We start from the raw sequence: 21,466 nt of genomic DNA on the forward strand, positions 1-21,466 counted from the left end.
ACAGGGTGTGCAGGCCTTTCTGTTCTTTATACATCTGCAGGAACAGGGTGTGCAGGCCTTTCTGTTCTTTATACATCTGCAGGAACAGGGTGTGCAGGCCTTTCTGTTCTTTATACATCTGCAGGAACAGGGTGTGCAGGCCTTTCTGTTCTTTATACATCTGTAGGAACAGGGTGTGCAGGCCTTTCTGTTCTTTATACATCTGTAGGAACAGGGTGTGCAGGCCTTTCTGTTCTTTATACATCTGCAGGAACAGGGTGTGCAGGCCTTTCTGTTCTTTATACATCTGTAGGAACAGGGTGTGCAGGCCTTTCTGTTCTTTATACATCTGTAGGAACAGGGTGTGTAGGCCTTTCTGTTCTTTATACATCTGCAGGAACAGGGTGTGCAGGCCTTTCTGTTCTTTATACATCTGTAGGCTTTTAAAATGGTAGACTACTGAATCTTCCTCAGACAGGTGGGTGGGAGCTCATATCATCTGTGCTGACTGGACCACGACATAAGTATCTTGGTGATACAGAATTTGTTAACTTTTTTCAAAGGTCTTCTGAAATTCACACAGAAATAAAAACAGAGAAAAAATTCTGTCACCACGTTTTCCTGTAGCGATGATTGACCTTCTCACCCCAGCTCTGTACACATGCACACATACACACAGACAAACACACACTCAGCAATGCCAACCAGCCACTACGTCTGAGTGTATCTGGACAAAGGGCGCTCCAGGAATATATCCTCGCCAGGAATCCATCCTCGGACCGTGCCAGACCAGTGTTCCCTGTTGGGACTCTCTCTCTTAAAGGCAGAGTCGTTGGTCAAACTAACATGCTAGCTGGGCCTGCCTGGCTATATAAGGGCTGAATATGACACATGGCATAACTGAACAAACACAGGACAGTGACTGACATTGACGTCACAACAGAGTAGCCTGGTCTGATCAGGGTTAAGGATGTGGATGAATACTGATCACTGAACAGTTCATCACTGATCCCTTTTTAAAGAAAGAACCGTTAAACTTCTATTGAGTCCTTTCTGTTTGTTACCAGGCTCCAGTGAAGTTGCTATGTGTGTTGCTATGGAAACGGATGGTCACTTGTGTAGCGTATCATGACAAGTGTATTCAACATTGGACAGTGAATCATAGAACAGTGTGAGTGTGTACAGTACGTTGTACTGTACGTTGTCCTCTTCTGTGTTTGCTGTCCTCCCACTGGTCTCTCATAGCTGTTTGGGACGTACCCCCATTAACAGACCCAGGGCTGTTTGGGACGTACCCCCAATACCAGACCCAGGGCTGTTTGGGACGTACCCCCATTAACAGACCCAGGGCTGTTTGGGACGTACCCCCATTAACAGACCCAGGGCTGTTTGGGACGTACCCCCATTAACAGACCCAGGGCTGTTTGGGACGTACCCTCAATACCAGACCCAGGGCTGTTTGGGACGTACCCTCAATACCAGACCCAGGGCTGTTTGGGATGTACCCCCAATACCAGACCCAGGGCTGTTTGGGACGTACCCTCAATACCAGACCCAGGGCTGTTTGGGACGTACCCCCAATACCAGACCCAGGGCTGTTTGGGACGTACCCTCAATACCAGACCCAGGGCTGTTTGGGACGTACCCTCAATACCAGACCCAGGGCTGTTTGGGACGTACCCTCAATACCAGACCCAGGGCTGTTTGGGACGTACCCTCAATACCAGACCCAGGGCTGTTTGGGACGTACCCCCAATACCAGACCCAGGGCTGTTTGGGACGTACCCTCAATACCAGACCCAGGGCTGTTTGGGACGTACCCCCAATACCAGACCCAGGGCTGTTTGGGACGTACCCTCAATACCAGACCCAGGGCTGTTTGGGACGTACCCTCAATACCAGACCCAGGGCTGTTTGGGACGTACCCTCAATAACAGACCCAGGGCTGTTTGGGACGTACCCTCAATACCAGACCCAGGGCTGTTTGGGACGTACCCTCAATACCAGACCCAGGGCTGTTTGGGACGTACCCTCAATACCAGACCCAGGGCTGTTTGGGATGTACCCTCAATACCAGACCCAGGGCTGTTTGGGACGTACCCTCAATACCAGACCCAGGGCTGTTTGGGACGTACCCTCAATACCAGACCCAGGGCTGTTTGGGACGTACCCTCAATACCAGACCCAGGGCTGTTTGGGACGTACCCTCAATACCAGACCCAGGGCTGTTTGGGACGTACCCTCAATACCAGACCCAGGGCTGTTTGGGACGTACCCCCAATACCAGACCCAGGGCTGTTTGGGACGTACCCTCAATAACAGACGCAGAATATGCTGACTAGGATCTTCACTCCATTTCCACTTTCTTCCTGTCTGTTTCATTATTTGCCCTGTCTGTGGACCAGCCCCCTCCTGTCTGTTTCGTTATTTGCCCTGTCCGTGGACCAGCCCCCTCCTGTCCGTGGACCAGCCCCCTCCTGTCCGTGGACCAGCCCCCTCCCGTCCGTGCAGCCCCCTCCCGTCCGTGGACCGGCCCCCTCCCGTCCGTGGAACGGCCCCCTCCCGTCCGTGGAACGGCCCCGTCCCGTCCGTGGACCGGCCCCCTCCCGTCCGTGGACCGGCCCCCTCCCGTCCGTGGACCGGCCCCCTCCCGTCCGTGGAACGGCCCCCTCCCGTCCGTGGACCGGCCCCGTCCCGTCCGTGGACCGGCCCCCTCCCGTCCGTGGACCGGCCCCCTCCCGTCCGTGGACCGGCCCCCTCCCGTCCGTGGACCGGCCCCCTCCCGTCCGTGGACCGGCCCCCTCCCGTCCGTGGACCGGCCCCCTCCCGTCCGTGGACCGGCCCCCTCCCGTCCGAGGACCGGCCCCCTCCCGTCCGTGGACCGGCCCCGTCCCGTCCGTGGACCGGCCCCGTCCCGTCCGTGGACCGGCCCCGTCCCGTCCGTGGACCGGCCCCGTCCCGTCCGTGGACCGGCCCCCTCCTGTCCGTGGAACAGCCCCCTCAACCATCTCCAACACAGACACCTGTTCTATTATAGTGTGTTTCCAATGTGTCTTTGTTCGTACTGTACTGTGGTTGTAATTCCACTTCCTTAAAAGTTGTCATTCGTTTGGTATTTTGGTCTTTCTTGGACGAATAGCCTATGACAGGCTAAATGAGACCCTAACAAACAATCAAACAAACAAACCAACAAATATGAGGGATGTCATAATAAGTACCTTCTGGTAGAGGATGGTTCCATTGGTGTCGTTTCCCACAGCGACCATCTTGTAATCAGTGGCATACTGTGACACGGAGGAAGAGACAGAGAAAACATCAATCATATAAACAACAAATAAACAACAATTACTCGGAGGTACATGTATGTTAACAAAGCCATTCATAAACAAGTAACTAGTTATATTAAAGTACTTAGGATCAAGTATTTATTGTCAGATGTATTAAGCGTTTACACCTGTGCAAGATTTGCTGCAATTTTCTTCAGATCGGGTGGGAATGAAAGCTAAAACCATGAATCATTTTTACATTCTAGCTCTATGACTGTAATCCTTCTGAACTCTACATTCTATGTTTTATACCCTTCAATAAATAACAGGTTAGCATCAGTACATGCAAACACTAAGCAGACGAGACCCTGTTTCAGAGATGTGTCTTTAGTTCCTGTACTGATGAATGCCTGTTTCAGAGATGTGTCTTTAGTTCCTGTGCTGATGAATGCCTGTTTCAGAGATGTGTCTTTAGTTCCTGTGCTGATGAATGCCTGTTTCAGAGATGTGTCTTTAGTTCCTGTGCTGATGAATGCCTGTTTCAGAGATGTGTCTTTAGTTCCTGTGCTGATGAATGCCTGTTTCAGAGATGTGTCTTTAGTTTCTGATTTTTTAAAAAGAAGAAAAAAAAGAATAAGATAAAAGTAATTTTAGTAAGAACTGACTGTTCTTTATGGGACCAGAGACCAGCAGAGACACAAAGCAGCTTTAGAGCTGTGGTGGAGAGGACCTGGCAGCCAGAGACCAGCAGAGACACAAAGCAGCTTTAGAGCTGTGGTGGAGAGGACCTGGCAGCCAGAGACCAGCAGAGACACAAAGCAGCTTTAGAGCTGTGGTGGAGAGGACCTGGCAGCCAGAGACCAGCAGAGACACAAAGCAGCTTTAGAGCTGTGGTGGAGAGGACCTGGCAGCCAGAGACCAGCAGAGACACAAAGCAGCTTTAGAGCTGTGGTGGGGAGGACCTGGCAGCCAGAGACCAGCAGAGACACAAAGCAGCTTTAGAGCTGTGGTGGAGAGGACCTGGCAGCCAGAGACCAGCAGAGACACAAAGCAGCTTTAGAGCTGTGGTGGAGAGGACCTGGCAGCCAGAGACCAGCAGAGACACAAAGCAGCTTTAGAGCTGTGGTGGAGAGGACCTGGCAGCCAGAGACCAGCAGAGACACAAAGCAGCTTTAGAGCTGTGGTGGAGAGGACCTGGCAGCCAGAGACCAGCAGAGACACAAAGCAGCTTTAGAGCTGTGGTGGAGGACCTGGCAGCCAGAGACCAGCAGAGACACAAAGCAGCTTTAGAGCTGTGGTGGAGAGGACCTGGCAGCCAGAGACCAGCAGAGACACAAAGCAGCTTTAGAGCTGTGGTGGAGAGGACCTGGCAGCCAGAGACCAGCAGAGACACAAAGCAGCTTTAGAGCTGTGGTGGAGAGGACCTGGCAGCCAGAGACCAGCAGAGACACAAAGCAGCTTTAGAGCTGTGGTGGAGAGGACCTGGCAGCCAGAGACCACTAATGCTCTTATGGCTGAATGGAAGCAAGTCACCACACCAATTTTCCAACATCTAGTGGAAAGCCTTCCCAGAAGAGTGGAGGCTGTTATAGTAGCAAAGGGGGAACCAACTCCATATTAATGCCTATGATTTTGGAATGAGATGTTCGGCGAGCAGGTGTCCACATACTTTTGGTCGTGTAGTTTTTGGTGTTTTCTAACAGAACTGTGTCCAAATAGAATTTATATTTGTGATCCTGATTTCCTTACCTCTCTTGGAATATCATTATATTTGTTTTCTTTAGGTTAACTGTCAGAGCCCAGGTCTGACAGAACCTGTGGTTAACGGTCAGAGCCCAGGTCTGACAGAACCTGTGGTTAACGGTCAGAGCCCAGGTCTGACAGAACCTGTGGTTAACGGTCAGAGCCCAGGTCTGACAGAACCTGTGGTTAACGGTCAGAGCCCAGGTCTGACAGAACCTGTGGTTAACGGTCAGAGCCCAGGTCTGACAGAACCTGTGGTTAACGGTCAGAACCCAGGTCTGACAGAACCTGTGGTTAACGGTCAGAGCCCAGGTCTCACCGAACCTGTGATTAACGGTCAGAGCCCAGGTCTGACAGAACCTGTGGTTAACGGTCAGAGCCCAGGTCTGACAGAACCTGTGGTTAACGGTCAGAGCCCAGGTCTGACAGAACCTGTGGTTAACTGTCGGAGCCCAGGTCTGACAGAACCTGTGGTTAACGGTCAGAGCCCAGGTCTGACAGAACCTGTGGTTAACGGTCAGAACCCAGGTCTGACAGAACCTGTGGTTAACGGTCAGAGCCCAGGTCTCACCGAACCTGTGATTAACGGTCAGAGCCCAGGTCTGACAGAACCTGTGGTTAACGGTCAGAGCCCAGGTCTGACAGAACCTGTGGTTAACGGTCAGAGCCCAGGTCTGACAGAACCTGTGGTTAACTGTCGGAGCCCAGGTCTGACAGAACCTGTGGTTAACGGTCAGAACCCAGGTCTGACAGAACCTGTGGTTAACGGTCAGAGCCCAGGTCTGACTGAACCTGTGGTTAACGGTCAGAGCCCAGGTCTGACAGAACCTGTGGTTAACGGTCAGAGCCCAGGTCTGACAGAACCTGTGATTAACAGTCAGAGCCCAGGTCTGACAGAACCTGTGGTTAACGGTCAGAGCCCAGGTCTGACAGAACCTGTGATTAACAGTCAGAGCCCAGGTCTGACAGAACCTGTGGTTAACGGTCAGAACCCAGGTCTGACAGAACCTGTGGTTAACGGTCAGAGCCCAGGTCTGACAGAACCTGTGGTTAACGGTCAGAGCCCAGGTCTGACAGAACCTGTGGTTAACGGTCAGAGCCCAGGTCTGACAGAACCTGTGGTTAACGGTCAGGGCCCAGGTCTGACAGAACCTGTGGTTAACGGTCAGAGCCCAGGTCTCACCGAACCTGTGATTAACGGTCAGAGCCCAGGTCTGACAGAACCTGTGGTTAACGGTCAGAGCCCAGGTCTGACAGAACCTGTGGTTAACTGTCGGAGCCCAGGTCTGACAGAACCTGTGGTTAACTGTCAGAGCCCAGGTCTGACAGAACCTGTGATTAACGGTCAGAGCCCAGGTCTGACAGAACCTGTGGTTAACTGTCGGAGCCCAGGTCTGACAGAACCTGAGATTAACGGTCAGAGCCCAGGTCTGACTGAACCTGTGGTTAACTGTCGGAGCCCAGGTCTGACAGAACCTGAGATTAACGGTCAGAGCCCAGGTCTGACAGAACCTGTGGTTAACGGTCAGAGCCCAGGTCTGACTGAACCTGTGGTTAACGGTCAGAGCCCAGGTCTGACAGAACCTGTGGTTAACGGTCAGAGCCCAGGTCTGACAGAACCTGTGGTTAACTGTCGGAGCCCAGGTCTGACAGAACCTGAGATTAACGGTCAGAGCCCAGGTCTCACCGAACCTGTGATTAACAGTCAGAGCCCAGGTCTGACAGAACCTGTGGTTAACGGTCAGAGCCCAGGTCTGACAGAACCTGTGGTTAACGGTCAGAGCCCAGGTCTGACAGAACCTGTGGTTAACTGTCGGAGCCCAGGTCTGACAGAACCTGTGGTTAACGGTCAGAGCCCAGGTCTGACAGAACCTGTGGTTAACTGTCGGAGCCCAGGTCTGGCAGAACCTGTGGTTAACTGTCGGAGCCCAGGTCTGACAGAACCTGTGGTTAACGGTCAGAGCCCAGGTCTGACAGAACCTGTGGTTAACTGTCGGAGCCCAGGTCTGGCAGAACCTGTGGTTAACGGTCAGAGCCCAGGTCTGACAGAACCTGTGGTTAACGGTCAGAGCCCAGGTCTGACAGAACCTGTGGTTAACGGTCAGAGCCCAGGTCTGACAGAACCTGTGGTTAACGGTCAGAGCCCAGGTCTGACAGAACCTGTGGTTAACTGTCGGAGCCCAGGTCTGGCAGAACCTGTGGTTAACTGTCGGAGCCCAGGTCTGACAGAACCTGTGGTTAACGGTCAGAGCCCAGGTCTGACAGAACCTGTGGTTAACGGTCAGAGCCCAGGTCTGACAGAACCTGTGGTTAACTGTCGGAGCCCAGGTCTGACAGAACCTGTGGTTAACGGTCAGAGCCCAGGTCTGACAGAACCTGTGGTTAACGGTCAGAGCCCAGGTCTGACAGAACCTGTGCAAATGATCTTAGTGGGAGACAGCAGCACCAGGTCATCTGCGTACAGCAGACACTTGATTTCAGTGTTGTGTAGGGTGAAACCAAGTGCTGCAGATTCCAATTCATTAATGTAGATGTTAAATAGTGTTGGACTAATTGAGCAGCCATGTTAGTTGCCAATTTTAACCACATTTGTTTTTAGTGTACATTGATTTAATAAGATCACCAGCTTCTATTTATTTATCAAAAATACATTTTGCCAAATTTAATCAAATGCTTTCTTGAAGTCTCTAAAACATGAGTAGATGAGTGTGGAGGTATAAATGTGGTCTGGTCTCTCTCTCTCTCTCTCTAAAACATGTATGTTTCAGTCCATCAGTACCTGTCTCTCTATTTCTCTCTCTCTCGGTCTCTCCCTCCCTCTCTCTTTCTCTCAAATATGTTTCAGTCCATCAGTGCTTCTCTCTCTCTTTCTCTCTCTAAAATTTCAGTCCGTCAGTGCCAAAAGGAGCCATTCTCAGTGGGTAGTGCCTATATATGTAATATGTGTTCAGCATGGTTGAAGATTTGATTCCCTCTCCCTCCGCCCCACCCCCCCCCCCTCCATCTCTCTGTCACCCCCCCTCTCTCTGCCCCCCCCCCACCTTTACCACATCCCATCTGCCTGACGCCTGTACCCTACTTTGGGGGCTCCTTCTCTGGGTAGTCAGTCTGCCTCCTTAGCCTGTCACTCCAGCAGTTTGTCCTATGTTGGCTGACATAGTTTTGAGGAAGTGGGGGCCTCCAGACTTCATTTAATTATGTCTACCTAAAACCAAAAGAGAGGGGAGTTGGTTTTACCATGATGTAGTACTACAGTAGATGACAGCAGGTTTTACCATGATGTAGTACTACAGTAGATGACAGCAGGTTTTACCATGATGTAGTACTACAGTAGATGACAGCAGGTTTTACCATGATGTAGTACTACAGTAGCTGAAAACAGGTTTTACCATGATGTAGTACTACAGTAGATGACAGCAGGTTTTACCATGATGTAGTACTACAGTAGATGACAGCAGGTTTTACCATGATGTAGTACTACAGTAGATGACAGCAGGTTTTACCATGATGTAGTACTACAGTAGATGACAGCAGGTTTTACCATGATGTAATACTACAGTAGATGACAGCAGGTTTTACCATGATGTAGTACTACAGTAGATGACAGCAGGTTTTACCATGATGTAGTACTACAGTAGATGACAGCAGGTTTTACCATGATGTAGTACTACAGTAGATGACAGCAGGTTTTACCATGATGTAATACTACAGTAGATGACAGCAGGTTTTACCATGATGTAGTACTACAGTAGATGACAGCAGGTTTTACCATGATGTAATACTACAGTAGATGACAGCAGGTTTTACCATGATGTAATACTACAGTAGATGACAACAGGTTTTACCATGATGTAATACTACAGTAGATGACAGCAGGTTTTACCATGATGTAGTACTACAGTAGATGACAGCAGGTTTTACCATGATGTAATACTACAGTAGATGACAACAGGTTTTACCATGATGTAGTACTACAGTAGATGACAGCAGGTTTTACCATGATGTAGTACTACAGTAGATGACAGCAGGTTTTACCATGATGTAGTACTACAGTAGATGACAGCAGGTTTTACCATGATGTAATACTACAGTAGATGACAACAGGTTTTACCATGATGTAGTACTACAGTAGATGACAGCAGGTTTTACCATGATGTAGTACTACAGTAGATGACAACAGGTTTTACCATGATGTAGTACTACAGTAGATGACAGCAGGTTTTACCATGATGTAGTACTACAGTAGATGACAACAGGTTTTACCATGATGTAATACTACAGTAGATGACAGCAGGTTTTACCATGATGTAGTACTACAGTAGATGACAGCAGGTTTTACCATGATGTAATACTACAGTAGATGACAACAGGTTTTACCATGATGTAGTACTACAGTAGATGACAGCAGGTTTTACCATGATGTAATACTACAGTAGATGACAGCAGGTTTTACCATGATGTAGTACTACAGTAGATGACAGCAGGTTTTACCATGATGTAATACTACAGTAGATGACAACAGGTTTTACCATGATGTAGTACTACAGTAGATGACAACAGGTTTTACCATGATGTAGTACTACAGTAGATGACAGCAGGTTTTACCATGATGTAGTACTACAGTAGATGACAGCAGGTTTTACCATGATGTAATACTACAGTAGATGACAGCAGGTTTTACCATGATGTAGTACTACAGTAGATGACAGCAGGTTTTACCATGATGTAGTACTACAGTAGATGACAGCAGGTTTTACCATGATGTAGTACTACAGTAGATGACAGCAGGTTTTACCATGATGTAGTACTACAGTAGATGACAACAGGTTTTACCATGATGTAGTACTACAGTAGATGACAGCAGGTTTTACCATGATGTAGTACTACAGTAGATGACAACAGGTTTTACCATGATGTAGTACTACAGTAGATGACAGCAGGTTTTACCATGATGTAGTACTACAGTAGATGACAGCAGGTTTTACCATGATGTAGTACTACAGTAGATGACAACAGGTTTTACCATGATGTAATACTACAGTAGATGACAGCAGGTTTTACCATGATGTAATACTACAGTAGATGACAACAGGTTTTACCATGATGTAGTACTACAGTAGATGACAGCAGGTTTTACCATGATGTAGTACTACAGTAGATGACAACAGGTTTTACCATGATGTAGTACTACAGTAGATGACAACAGGTTTTACCATGATGTAATACTACAGTAGATGACAACAGGTTTTACCATGATGTAGTACTACAGTAGATGACAGCAGGTTTTACCATGATGTAGTACTACAGTAGATGACAACAGGTTTTACCATGATGTAATACTACAGTAGATGACAGCAGGTTTTACCATGATGTAGTACTACAGTAGATGACAGCAGGTCTATTAAAACAAAATTATATTGTTCTTCGTGTTGTTTTGTTAATGTTTGGTATCAGTAATATGAATGAAAAGGCATTACATGGATGTCATTTCTCATTCCTGACCTACTGATGATTATTATTCAGCTCTGTGTGTGTGTGTGTGTGTGTGTGTGTGTGTGTGTGTGTGTGTGTGTGTGTGTGTGTGTGTGTGTGTGTGTGTGGTCTTGTTCTTCTCTATCCTCGTGGGGACCTGAAATCCCTAAATGTCCCCATGAGAACATGCATAAAAGGACACATATTTGTGTGTGTGTGTGTGTGTGTGTTCCTCCCCAAACATTGAACCCTCCTGACCCTCTTTTAGCCTTAATAGACAGACACTCACACAGTTCCAGGAAATGGTACCGGGCAGCCACTGGGCACATTAAAGAGCAACGAGGCGAGACAGGTTGCTAGGCTGTTAGGAATGGAATCACCTCACTATGGTAACGGTTGGTGAAAGGAAGATGAGAGGTGCTAAGACGAGAGGGAGAGCAGAACTCTCTTTATACTGAGTCTCTTCATTAATGACCTTATATAGACTTTTAACGCTAAGGAAAGGATTTATGGTATACATATATATATATGAAGAGGTGAGCATAGGACAGTATGTGTGAGAGAGAGAGACAGAGAGAGACGGAGAGGTGGAGAGAGACAGAGAGAGATGAAGAGAGAAAGAAAGTTAGAGAAAGAGATGAAGAGAGGCGAGAGAGACTGATAGGTAGAGAGAGAGAGGAGAGAAGGGATGACGAGGGGTGAAGAGAGAGAGATACTTACAGAACGGAATGCTGCAGCCACAAGGTTAGCTGGGAACAAATTCCTGCAGAGGAAGACAAGAGAAACAGGAGAGGTTTCATTAATGTGTTAGTCTTGAACCAGGGGTACATCCTAATAATATCCCCTTTCTCCTGAAGTATGCACTTGTTCACTACTTCCCACAAATCTTGAAGCATTGGATTGGTGGAGGCATGGATTAGTGGGAGTTTCCTTCATATTTCTTAAACCAGTAATCTCCTTATGAATGTTTTTTTAAATGTTTTTATTTAACCTTTATTTAACTAGACAAGTCTGTTAAGAACAAATTCTTATTTACAATGACGGCTTACCGGGGAACAGTGGGTTAACTGCCTTGTTCAGGGGCAGAAAGACAGATTTTTACCTTGTCAGCTCGGGGATTTGATCAAGCAACCTTTCAGTTACTGGCCCACTAGTGGTTAGAAGTGATGGGAAGTGAACACTGAGGCAGGAGACATACTTGGGACCCTCTCTCTGGTTCATCATTAACACGTTTATTAAACGTTTTTTATTATCATTAAAAAACCTTTAACCACTACAAAGCAAGCCTTACACGTTGAATAACCACAGAATCTGCGTAAATTCACAACTTCAATCGTACATGTTTTTGTCTGATTATATTATATTAATGAAAGCAGAGGTTAAGAAACAAATTAAATGTTTAAATCAATTGTTCAATGAGGCCATGGAATTTATTGAACAATGGCATTTATTGAACTTATAAACCAACAACTCTTAAAGGAGAAGTTTACCCAAAATCCAGGGACTCCCAAGTGATTCCATATATTGAAACTAGTTCAGTGGAGTTTGCCCTCTCCCCCTCTCTCCCTCTAGTGGAGAACTGAAACAACTGCAGGTCACGTGACTAGTGACGTTGCTGGCTCTGCTCCGTTGACAATGAATGCACAAATACGCAAACTGTGGACAAATTCATCGTTTTATTGAAAGTGTACGGCCACATTAGCTCATTTTGTCAAAAGTACTATCGGTTTTGAATCAGGAAATGTGTACTTTTCTACCTAAAATATATGTGATTATTTTATATAATATTTTATGTAGCCGACTGCCATAGCAGCAGAGATACGTAACAACTGACAACAGAGCAGTTGGTAATTTACCCACATAGTTAAACCACATAATGCTGGGGTGCATCACTACCCACATAGTTAAACCACATAATGCTGGGGTGCAGCACTACCCACATAGTTAAACCACATAATGCTGGGGTGCATCACTACCACATAGTTAAACCACATAATGCTGGGGTGCAACACTACCCACATAGTTAAACCACATAATGCTGGGGTGGTTCACTACCCACATAGTTAAACCACATAATGCTGGGGTGGTTCACTACCCACATAGTTAAACCACATAATGCTGGGGTGCAGCACTACCCACATAGTTAAACCACATAATGCTGGGGTGGTTCACTACCCACATAGTTAAACCACATAATGCTGGCTCTGCTCCGTTGACAATGAATGCACAAATACGCAAACTGTGGACAAATTCATCGTTTTATTGAAAGTGTACGGCCACATTAGCTAATTTTGTCAAAAGTACTATCGGTTTTGAATCAGGAAATGTGTACTTTTCTACCTAAAATATATGTGATTATTTTATATAATATTTTATGTAGCCGACTGCCATAGCAGCAGAGATACGTAACAACTGACAACAGAGCAGTTGGTAATTTACCCACATAGTTAAACCACATAATGCTGGGGTGCATCACTACCCACATAGTTAAACCACATAATGCTGGGGTGCAGCACTACCCACATAGTTAAACCACATAATGCTGGGGTGCATCACTACCACATAGTTAAACCACATAATGCTGGGGTGCAACACTACCCACATAGTTAAACCACATAATGCTGGGGTGGTTCACTACCCACATAGTTAAACCACATAATGCTGGGGTGGTTCACTACCCACATAGTTAAACCACATAATGCTGGGGTGCAGCACTACCCACATAGTTAAACCACATAATGCTGGGGTGGTTCACTACCCACATAGTTAAACCACATAATGCTGGCTCTGCTCCGTTGACAATGAACGCACAAATACGCAAACTGTGGACAAATTCATCGTTTTATTGAAAGTGTACGGCCACATTAGCTAATTTTGTCAAAAGTACTATCGGTTTTGAATCAGGAAATGTGTACTTTTCTACCTAAAATATATGTGATTATTTTATATAATATTTTATGTAGCCGACTGCCATAGCAGCAGAGATACGTAACAACTGACAACAGAGCAGTTGGTAATTTACCCACATAGTTAAACCACATAATGCTGGGGTGCATCACTACCCACATAGTTAAACCACATAATGCTGGGGTGCAGCACTACCCACATAGTTAAACCACATAATGCTGGGGTGCATCACTACCACATAGTTAAACCACATAATGCTGGGGTGCAACACTACCCACATAGTTAAACCACATAATGCTGGGGTGGTTCACTACCCACATAGTTAAACCACATAATGCTGGGGTGGTTCACTACCCACATAGTTAAACCACATAATGCTGGGGTGCAGCACTACCCACATAGTTAAACCACATAATGCTGGGGTGGTTCACTACCCACATAGTTAAACCACATAATGCTGGGGTGCATCACTACCCACATAGTTAAACCACATAATGCTGGGGTGGTTCACTACCCACATAGTTAAACCACATAATGCTGGCTCTGCTCCGTTGACAATGAATGCACAAATACGCAAACTGTGGACAAATTCATCGTTTTATTGAAAGTGTACGGCCACATTAGCTAATTTTGTCAAAAGTACTATCGGTTTTGAATCAGGAAATGTGTACTTTTCTACCTAAAATATATGTGATTATTTTATATAATATTTTATGTAGCCGACTGCCATAGTAGCAGAGATACGTAACAACTGACAACAGAGCAGTTGGTAATTTACCCACATAGTTAAACCACATAATGCTGGGGTGCATCACTACCCACATAGTTAAACCACATAATGCTGGGGTGCAGCACTACCCACATAGTTAAACCACATAATGCTGGGGTGCATCACTACCACATAGTTAAACCACATAATGCTGGGGTGCAACACTACCCACATAGTTAAACCACATAATGCTGGGGTGGTTCACTACCCACATAGTTAAACCACATAATGCTGGGGTGGTTCACTACCCACATAGTTAAACCACATAATGCTGGGGTGCAGCACTACCCACATAGTTAAACCACATAATGCTGGGGTGGTTCACTACCCACATAGTTAAACCACATAATGCTGGGGTGCATCACTACCCACATAGTTAAACCACATAATGCTGGGGTGGTTCACTACCCACATAGTTAAACCACATAATGCTGGCTCTGCTCCGTTGACAATGAATGCACAAATACGCAAACTGTGGACAAATTCATCGTTTTATTGAAAGTGTACGGCCACATTAGCTAATTTTGTCAAAAGTACTATCGGTTTTGAATCAGGAAATGTGTACTTTTCTACCTAAAATATATGTGATTATTTTATATAATATTTTATGTAGCCGACTGCCATAGCAGCAGAGATACGTAACAACTGACAACAGAGCAGTTGGTAATTTACCCACATAGTTAAACCACATAATGCTGGGGTGCATCACTACCCACATAGTTAAACCACATAATGCTGGGGTGCAGCACTACCCACATAGTTAAACCACATAATGCTGGGGTGGTTCACTACCCACATAGTTAAACCACATAATGCTGGGGTGGTTCACTACCCACATAGTTAAACCACATAATGCTGGGGTGCATCACTGCCCACATAGTTAAACCACGTAATGCTGGGGTGCATCACTACCCACATAGTTAAACCACATAATGCTGGGGTGCATCACTACCCACATAGTTAAACTACATAATGCTGGGGTGGTTCACTAGCCACATAGTTAAACCACATAATGCTGGGGTGGTTCACTACCCACATAGTTAAACCACATAATGCTGGGGTGGTTCACTACCCACATAGTTAAACCACATAATGCTGGGGTGCATCACTACCCACATAGTTAAACCACATAATGCTGGGGTGCAGCACTACCCACATAGTTAAACCACATAATGCTGGGGTGGTTCACTACCCACATAGTTAAACCACATAATGCTGGGGTGGTTCACTACCCACATAGTTAAACCACATAATGCTGGGGTGCATCACTGCCCACATAGTTAAACCACGTAATGCTGGGGTGCATCACTACCCACATAGTTAAACCACATAATGCTGGGGTGCATCACTACCCACATAGTTAAACTACATAATGCTGGGGTGGTTCACTAGCCACATAGTTAAACCACATAATGCTGGGGTGGTTCACTACCCACATAGTTAAACCACATAATGCTGGGGTGGTTCACTACCCACATAGTTAAACCACATAATGCTGGGGTGCATCACTACCTACATAGTTAAACCACATAATGCTGGGGTGCAGCACTACCCACATAGTTAAACCACATAATGCTGGGGTGGTTCACTACCCACATAGTTAAACCACATAATGCTGGGGTGCATCACTACCCACATAGTTAAACCACATAATGCTGGGGTGGTTCACTACCCACATAGTTAAACCACATAATGCTGGGGTGCATCACTACCCACATAGTTAAACCACATAATGCTGGGGTGCATCACTACCCACATAGTTAAACCACATAATGCTGGGGTGCATCACTACCCACATAGTTAAACCACATAATGCTGGGGTGCATCACTACCCACATAGTTAAACTACATAATGCTGGGGTGGTTCACTACCGACAGAGTTAAACCACATAATGCTGGGGTGCAACACCGCTGTCCTTGAGTGTTTTCATTCTCACCTTTCAATAAGTGACTGATTTAGACAGGAGAAGCCAGGTGTTTACTCTCTCTAATTGTCAATTAGAGACGTTAATAAGTTAAGACACTGATACGTGGGACAGCCATGTCATCTTAGGACAGCTCTTCCTTGTAAAATAGATATTTGATCTGAACTGGGTCGCCTAGATAAAACACATTTAAATGTAACCTTTATTTAACTAGGCAAGTCAGTTAAGAACAAATTCTTATGTACAATGAGGACCTGCCGGGGAACAGTGGGTTAACTGCCTTGTTCAGGGGCAGAACAACAGATGTTTACCTTTTCAGCTCGGGGATTCAATCCAGCAACCTTTCAGTTACTGGCCCAATGCTCTCACCACTAGGCTACCTGCTGGTTACTGGCCCAATGCTCTAATCACTAGGCTACCTGCTGGTTACTGACCCAATGCTCTAACCACTAGGCTACCTGCTGGTTACTGGCCCAATGCTCTAACCACTAGGCTACCTGCTGGTTACTGGCCCAATGCTCTAACCACTAGGCTACCTGCTGGTTACTGACCCAATGCTCTAACCACTAGGCTACCTGCTGGTTACTGGCCCAATGCTCTAACCACTAGGCTACCTGCTGGTTACTGACCCAATGCTCAAACCACTAGGCTACCTGCTGGTTACTGACCCAATGCTCTAACCACTAGGCTACCTGCCGCCCCAAGTTAAAGATAAAGTAAAGTAAGCCAGTTATAAATGAAGTGTCAGTGAGATAGGATACAACAACATCTAGAATGTGGCCCTTGAGGACGGAGTAAAACTAATAATAATCTGTATTCTCAGTTTGTAATAGACCACTAATAGTTCAGGACAGGTGGATTCTTGTCCCAGACAGTTTGTAATAGACCACTAATACTTCAGGACAGGTGGATTCTTGTCCCAGACAGTTTGTAATAGACCACTAATACTTCAGGACAGGTGGATTCTTGTCCCAGACAGTTTGTAATAGACCACTAATACTTCAGGACAGGTGGATTCTTGTCCCAGACAGTTTGTAATAGACCACTAATACTTCAGGACAGGTGGATTCTTGTCCCAGACAGTTTGTAATAGACCACTAATAGTTCAGGACAGGTGGATTCTTGTCCCAGACAGTTTGTAATAGACCACTAATAGTTCAGGACAGGTGGTTTCTTGTCCCAGACAGTTTGTAATAGACCACTAATACTTCAGGACAGGTGGTTTCTTGTCCCAGACAGTTTGTAATAGACCACTAATACTTCAGGACTTGTGGATTCTTGTCCCAGACAGTTTATAATAGACCACTAATACTTCAGGACAGGTGGATTCTTGTCCCAGACAGTTTGTAATAGACCACTAATACTTCAGGACTTGTGGATTCTTGTCCCAGACAGTTTATAATAGACCACTAATACTTCAGGACTTGTGGATTCTTGTCCCAGACAGTTTGTAATAGACCACTAATACTTCAGGACAGGTGGATTCTTGTCCCAGACAGTTTATAATAGACCACTAATACTTCAGGACAGGTGGATTCTTGTCCCAGACAGTTTGTAATAGACCACTAATACTTCAGGACTTGTGGATTCTTGTCCCAGACAATTTATAATAGACCACTAATACTTCAGGACAGGTGGATTCTTGTCCCAGACAGTTTATAATAGACCACTAATACTTCAGGACAGGTGGATTCTTGTCCCAGACAGTTTGTAATAGACCACTAATACTTCAGGACAGGTGGATTCTTGTCCCAGACAGTTTGTAATAGACCACTAATACTTCAGGACTTGTGGATTCTTGTCCCAGACAGTTTATAATAGACCACTAATACTTCAGGACAGGTGGATTCTTGTCCCAGACAGTTTATAATAGACCACTAATACTTCAGGACAGGTGGATTCTTGTCCCAGACAGTTTATAATAGACCACTAATACTTCAGGACAGGTGGATTCTTGTCCCAGACAGTCTGCATTGACACCTGATGCTGTGTTTCTTGACAGTGTCCCTCAACCCCCCTGTTTCAGCCTCCAGTATCTATGCTTCAAGGGGCACAAGTGTTTTCAGTCATGCACTAACAGTGGCATGTATAGAGTATAGGAAACATGTACGTGGCTGGAATACATGGCTATGATATATGGCTGGGATCTATGGCTATGATATATGCTGTAATACATGGCTATGATACATGGCTGGGATACATGGCTGGGATCTATGGCTATGATATATGGCTGGAATACATGGCTATCATACATGGCTGGGATACATGGCTGGGATATATGGCTATGAAACATGACTGGGATACATGTCTGGGATACATGGCTATGATATATGGCTGGGATATATGGCTATGATATATGGGATACGTGGCTGGGATATATTGCTGTGATATATTATTATTATACGGTTGTGTAGTTGACATACTGTGGTGTAGCTTGGGCTTCCCTACAAAAACTTTTCCTTGTGCAGAATAGAATCCCTGGTTTAACAGCTGTCAGCTTTCCCTCAGATGCAGACAGACGGACAGACAGACAGGAAGGCAGACAGATTGATAGGAGGGCAGGCAGACCGTTTGACGGTCTGGACACATAGACTGACAGACAGACAGTCATTCAGGTAGAGAGGGAGTTAGGTAGGCAGACACACATACGAGCAGACAGGCAGCTGTTGATAGTGAGAGAGACAGACAGATAGACAGACACCCAATGACACACTGTGTGAGAACCTTTGTCTCATGTCTCATGGGAATGCTATAGTTATTTTGTTTATTTGCAGTGCTTCTTCCGGTCACGGTCTGTTTTGTTTTTCTTACTGCTTTATATCGTACCATTATGCATAAATGAAGAACATATGTTGACTAAATCCCACAGAAATATTGATCAATGATAATTTATATGCAGGCCTAGGTGTTTTCATTTCTGAGTGCCATGTAATTCCATGTAAGGTACTGGAACAAGCATGCGCCTGGGCTCTCATGTGTGTAACCTATATAGGCTACAGCATTGCGCCCGGGGGAACTAGTGGAGTATGCATCTACTCCACTACTACCCGCCCCTCAGTCATCTCACACCCCCAGACATGCTAGTGTATTTCCTTCCAATAAACACTCCTTAACAGAATACATGTATTAGCCTATTGAAACAATAACCTCATCCCCACAACCGTTACCTTGCAAGATCTAAAAACGAATCCGTGGTCTCCTTGTTGGTATTGACGCTCTCGAGACCTAGATTATTTGTGTTCAGAGCCCCGGCACCGACTCCCGGTTTGATAATGAAGGCGAGGGACACACCGATTCCGGATGCGATGAGGGTGGTCACCAAGAAGTAGGAGACCGCGATGCCTCCTAGTTTCCCCAGGGAGCGCGTGTCCAGGCTCGCGGCACCGGAGATCAGGCTGCACACGACCAGAGGAAGGATAATCATCTTCAACATCCTCAGAAGCATCTCACCGGGGAAAGCAAAATAAGTCATCTGCGCCCGGGTTAGGTTCATATTCCGAACCATCATTCCGAGCCCTACGCCTACTAGTACTCCAGATACCGTCATTATCACTAACATATTCCTATTCAAAAATCTCATCAACTTGTCTTTACAGCTTTTCTTCTTCTTTCCATTCTTCTCCAAGATTTCGTCGGTGGAGACCGAATTGATCATTGTGTGTCCGTTTTTCTTCTCCATTTTGATGGAAATTGTGGGGCAGAACTCTGAATACCGGTAATTCGTGAGACAATTGCCAGTTCTTGGAGCAGCGTGGGAGAACACACACTCAGATGAGTAGCAATTGCGAGTAGACTGATGCAAGCGTTATTAGTCCTATCAAACGCAACATGTTTCTCCACCAATGGTGAGAGAGGGGCTACACACAAAAAAAGAGGACATGCGCACTTCCTTCTTTTGCTCAATATTAAGACCATCTGATGCAACAGTGGGAGAAATTGCCTGGGTCTGCAACTGTGCATTTGAATTGATACATGTTGTGACTGGAAATTAGAGAAAAATGTAAACATTTCAAAGATAATATTTGATTTAGTGTACCTCTAGTTGCGTCATTATATTACACTAGTCATTATCTGCAGATGAAATAACTTACGTCTATACAGGCCTGTATAGCGAATTACTTTATTAAACATATGAGTGAGACAAACTCTCCATTAACCTTTAACGAGTCACCAACCCTGATCCGGGAGCACCCCCCCCCCCCCCCCCCCCCCCACACTGAGTAGCATAGCTAGCATAGCGTCACAAGTATATTGTAGCATCTAAATATCATTAAATCACAAGTCCAAGACACCAGATGAAAGATACAGATCTTGTGAATAAAGCCACCATTTCAGATTTTTAAAATGTTTTACAGGGAAGACACAATATGTAAATCTATTAGCTAACCACGTTAGCAAAAGACACATCCATTAATGACATCATGCCTATAGGTTATTAATTAATGAAACATATGAGTGAGACAAACTCTCAATTAATGACATCATGCCTGTAGGTTATTAATTAATGAAACATATGAGTGAGACAAACTCCATGAATGACATTTACTTGATGCAGTAGTATTTGGTGATGGTGGGTCTGAATGGGGGTCTGAATCATGCTTATGGGGTACTGGTCATGTCAAGCTATTGGGATGGGGCCTACAGTGCCTACCCTTTGACTTTTTGTTGTTGTCTGTATTTAAAATTGATTAAATTGAGATTTAGTGTCACTGGCCTACACACAATACCCCATAATGTCAAAGTGGAGTTATAGTTTTAGAAATTAGTACAAATGAATTTATAATAAAAATATGAAATGTTGTGAGTCAATAAGTATTCAACCCCTTTGTTATGGCAAGCTTAAATACGTTCAGGAGTAAAAATGTGCTTCACTACAAAGATACAGGTGTCCTTCCTAACTCAGTTGCCAGAGAGGAAGGAAACCGTTCATGGATTTCACCATGAGGCCAATGGTGACTTTAAAACAGTTAGTGTTGACTGGTTGCATTAGGAAATATGCTTCCAGTTGAAGCTCGCATCCGCTACAAGACCATGGTGCTTGCCTACGGAGCTGTGAGGGGAACGGCACCTCAGTACCTCCAGGCTCTGATCAGGCCCTACACCCAAACAAGGGCACTGCGTTCATCCACCTCTGGCCTGCTCGCCTCCCTACCACTGAGGAAGTACAGTTCCCGCTCAGCCCAGTCAAAACTGTTCGCTGCTCTGGCCCCCCAATGGTGGAACAAACTCCCTCACGACGCCAGGACAGCGGAGTCAATCACCACCTTCCGGAGACACCTGAAACCCCACCTCTTTAAGGAATACCTAGGATAGGATAAAGTAATCCTTCTCACCCCCCCCCCCCCCTTAAAAGATTTAGATGCACTATTGTAAAGTGGCTGTTCCACTGGATGTCATAAGGTGAA

The 21,466-nt window shown here is 45.7% G+C and overlaps 1 protein-coding gene across 2 annotated transcripts in view; it reads right to left on the reverse strand.

Annotated features, from left to right (window-relative positions):
* slc1a4 (solute carrier family 1 member 4) overlaps positions 1-19,877 on the reverse strand; it is a 43,128-nt gene extending 23,251 nt beyond the window's left edge. Inside the window, exons 1-3 of one of the 2 annotated variants that reach the window (XM_071394484.1) lie at positions 19,229-19,877; positions 11,181-11,223; positions 3,198-3,263 (exon numbers count right to left, since the gene is read on the reverse strand). In XM_071394484.1, coding sequence (XP_071250585.1) covers positions 3,198-3,263; positions 11,181-11,223; positions 19,229-19,740 — 621 coding nt within the window. In that variant the 5' untranslated portion in view covers positions 19,741-19,877. Of the gene's footprint in view, positions 1-3,197; positions 3,264-8,067; positions 8,179-11,180; positions 11,224-19,228 lie in introns of those variants that run through there. The other variant, XM_071394485.1, reaches the window with a different exon arrangement.
* Between the last annotated feature and the right edge of the window lie 1,589 nt (positions 19,878-21,466).

The sequence above is a fragment of the Salvelinus alpinus genome, chromosome 3, assembly GCF_045679555.1.
Source record: "Salvelinus alpinus chromosome 3, SLU_Salpinus.1, whole genome shotgun sequence".
NCBI lineage: Eukaryota > Metazoa > Chordata > Actinopteri > Salmoniformes > Salmonidae > Salvelinus > Salvelinus alpinus.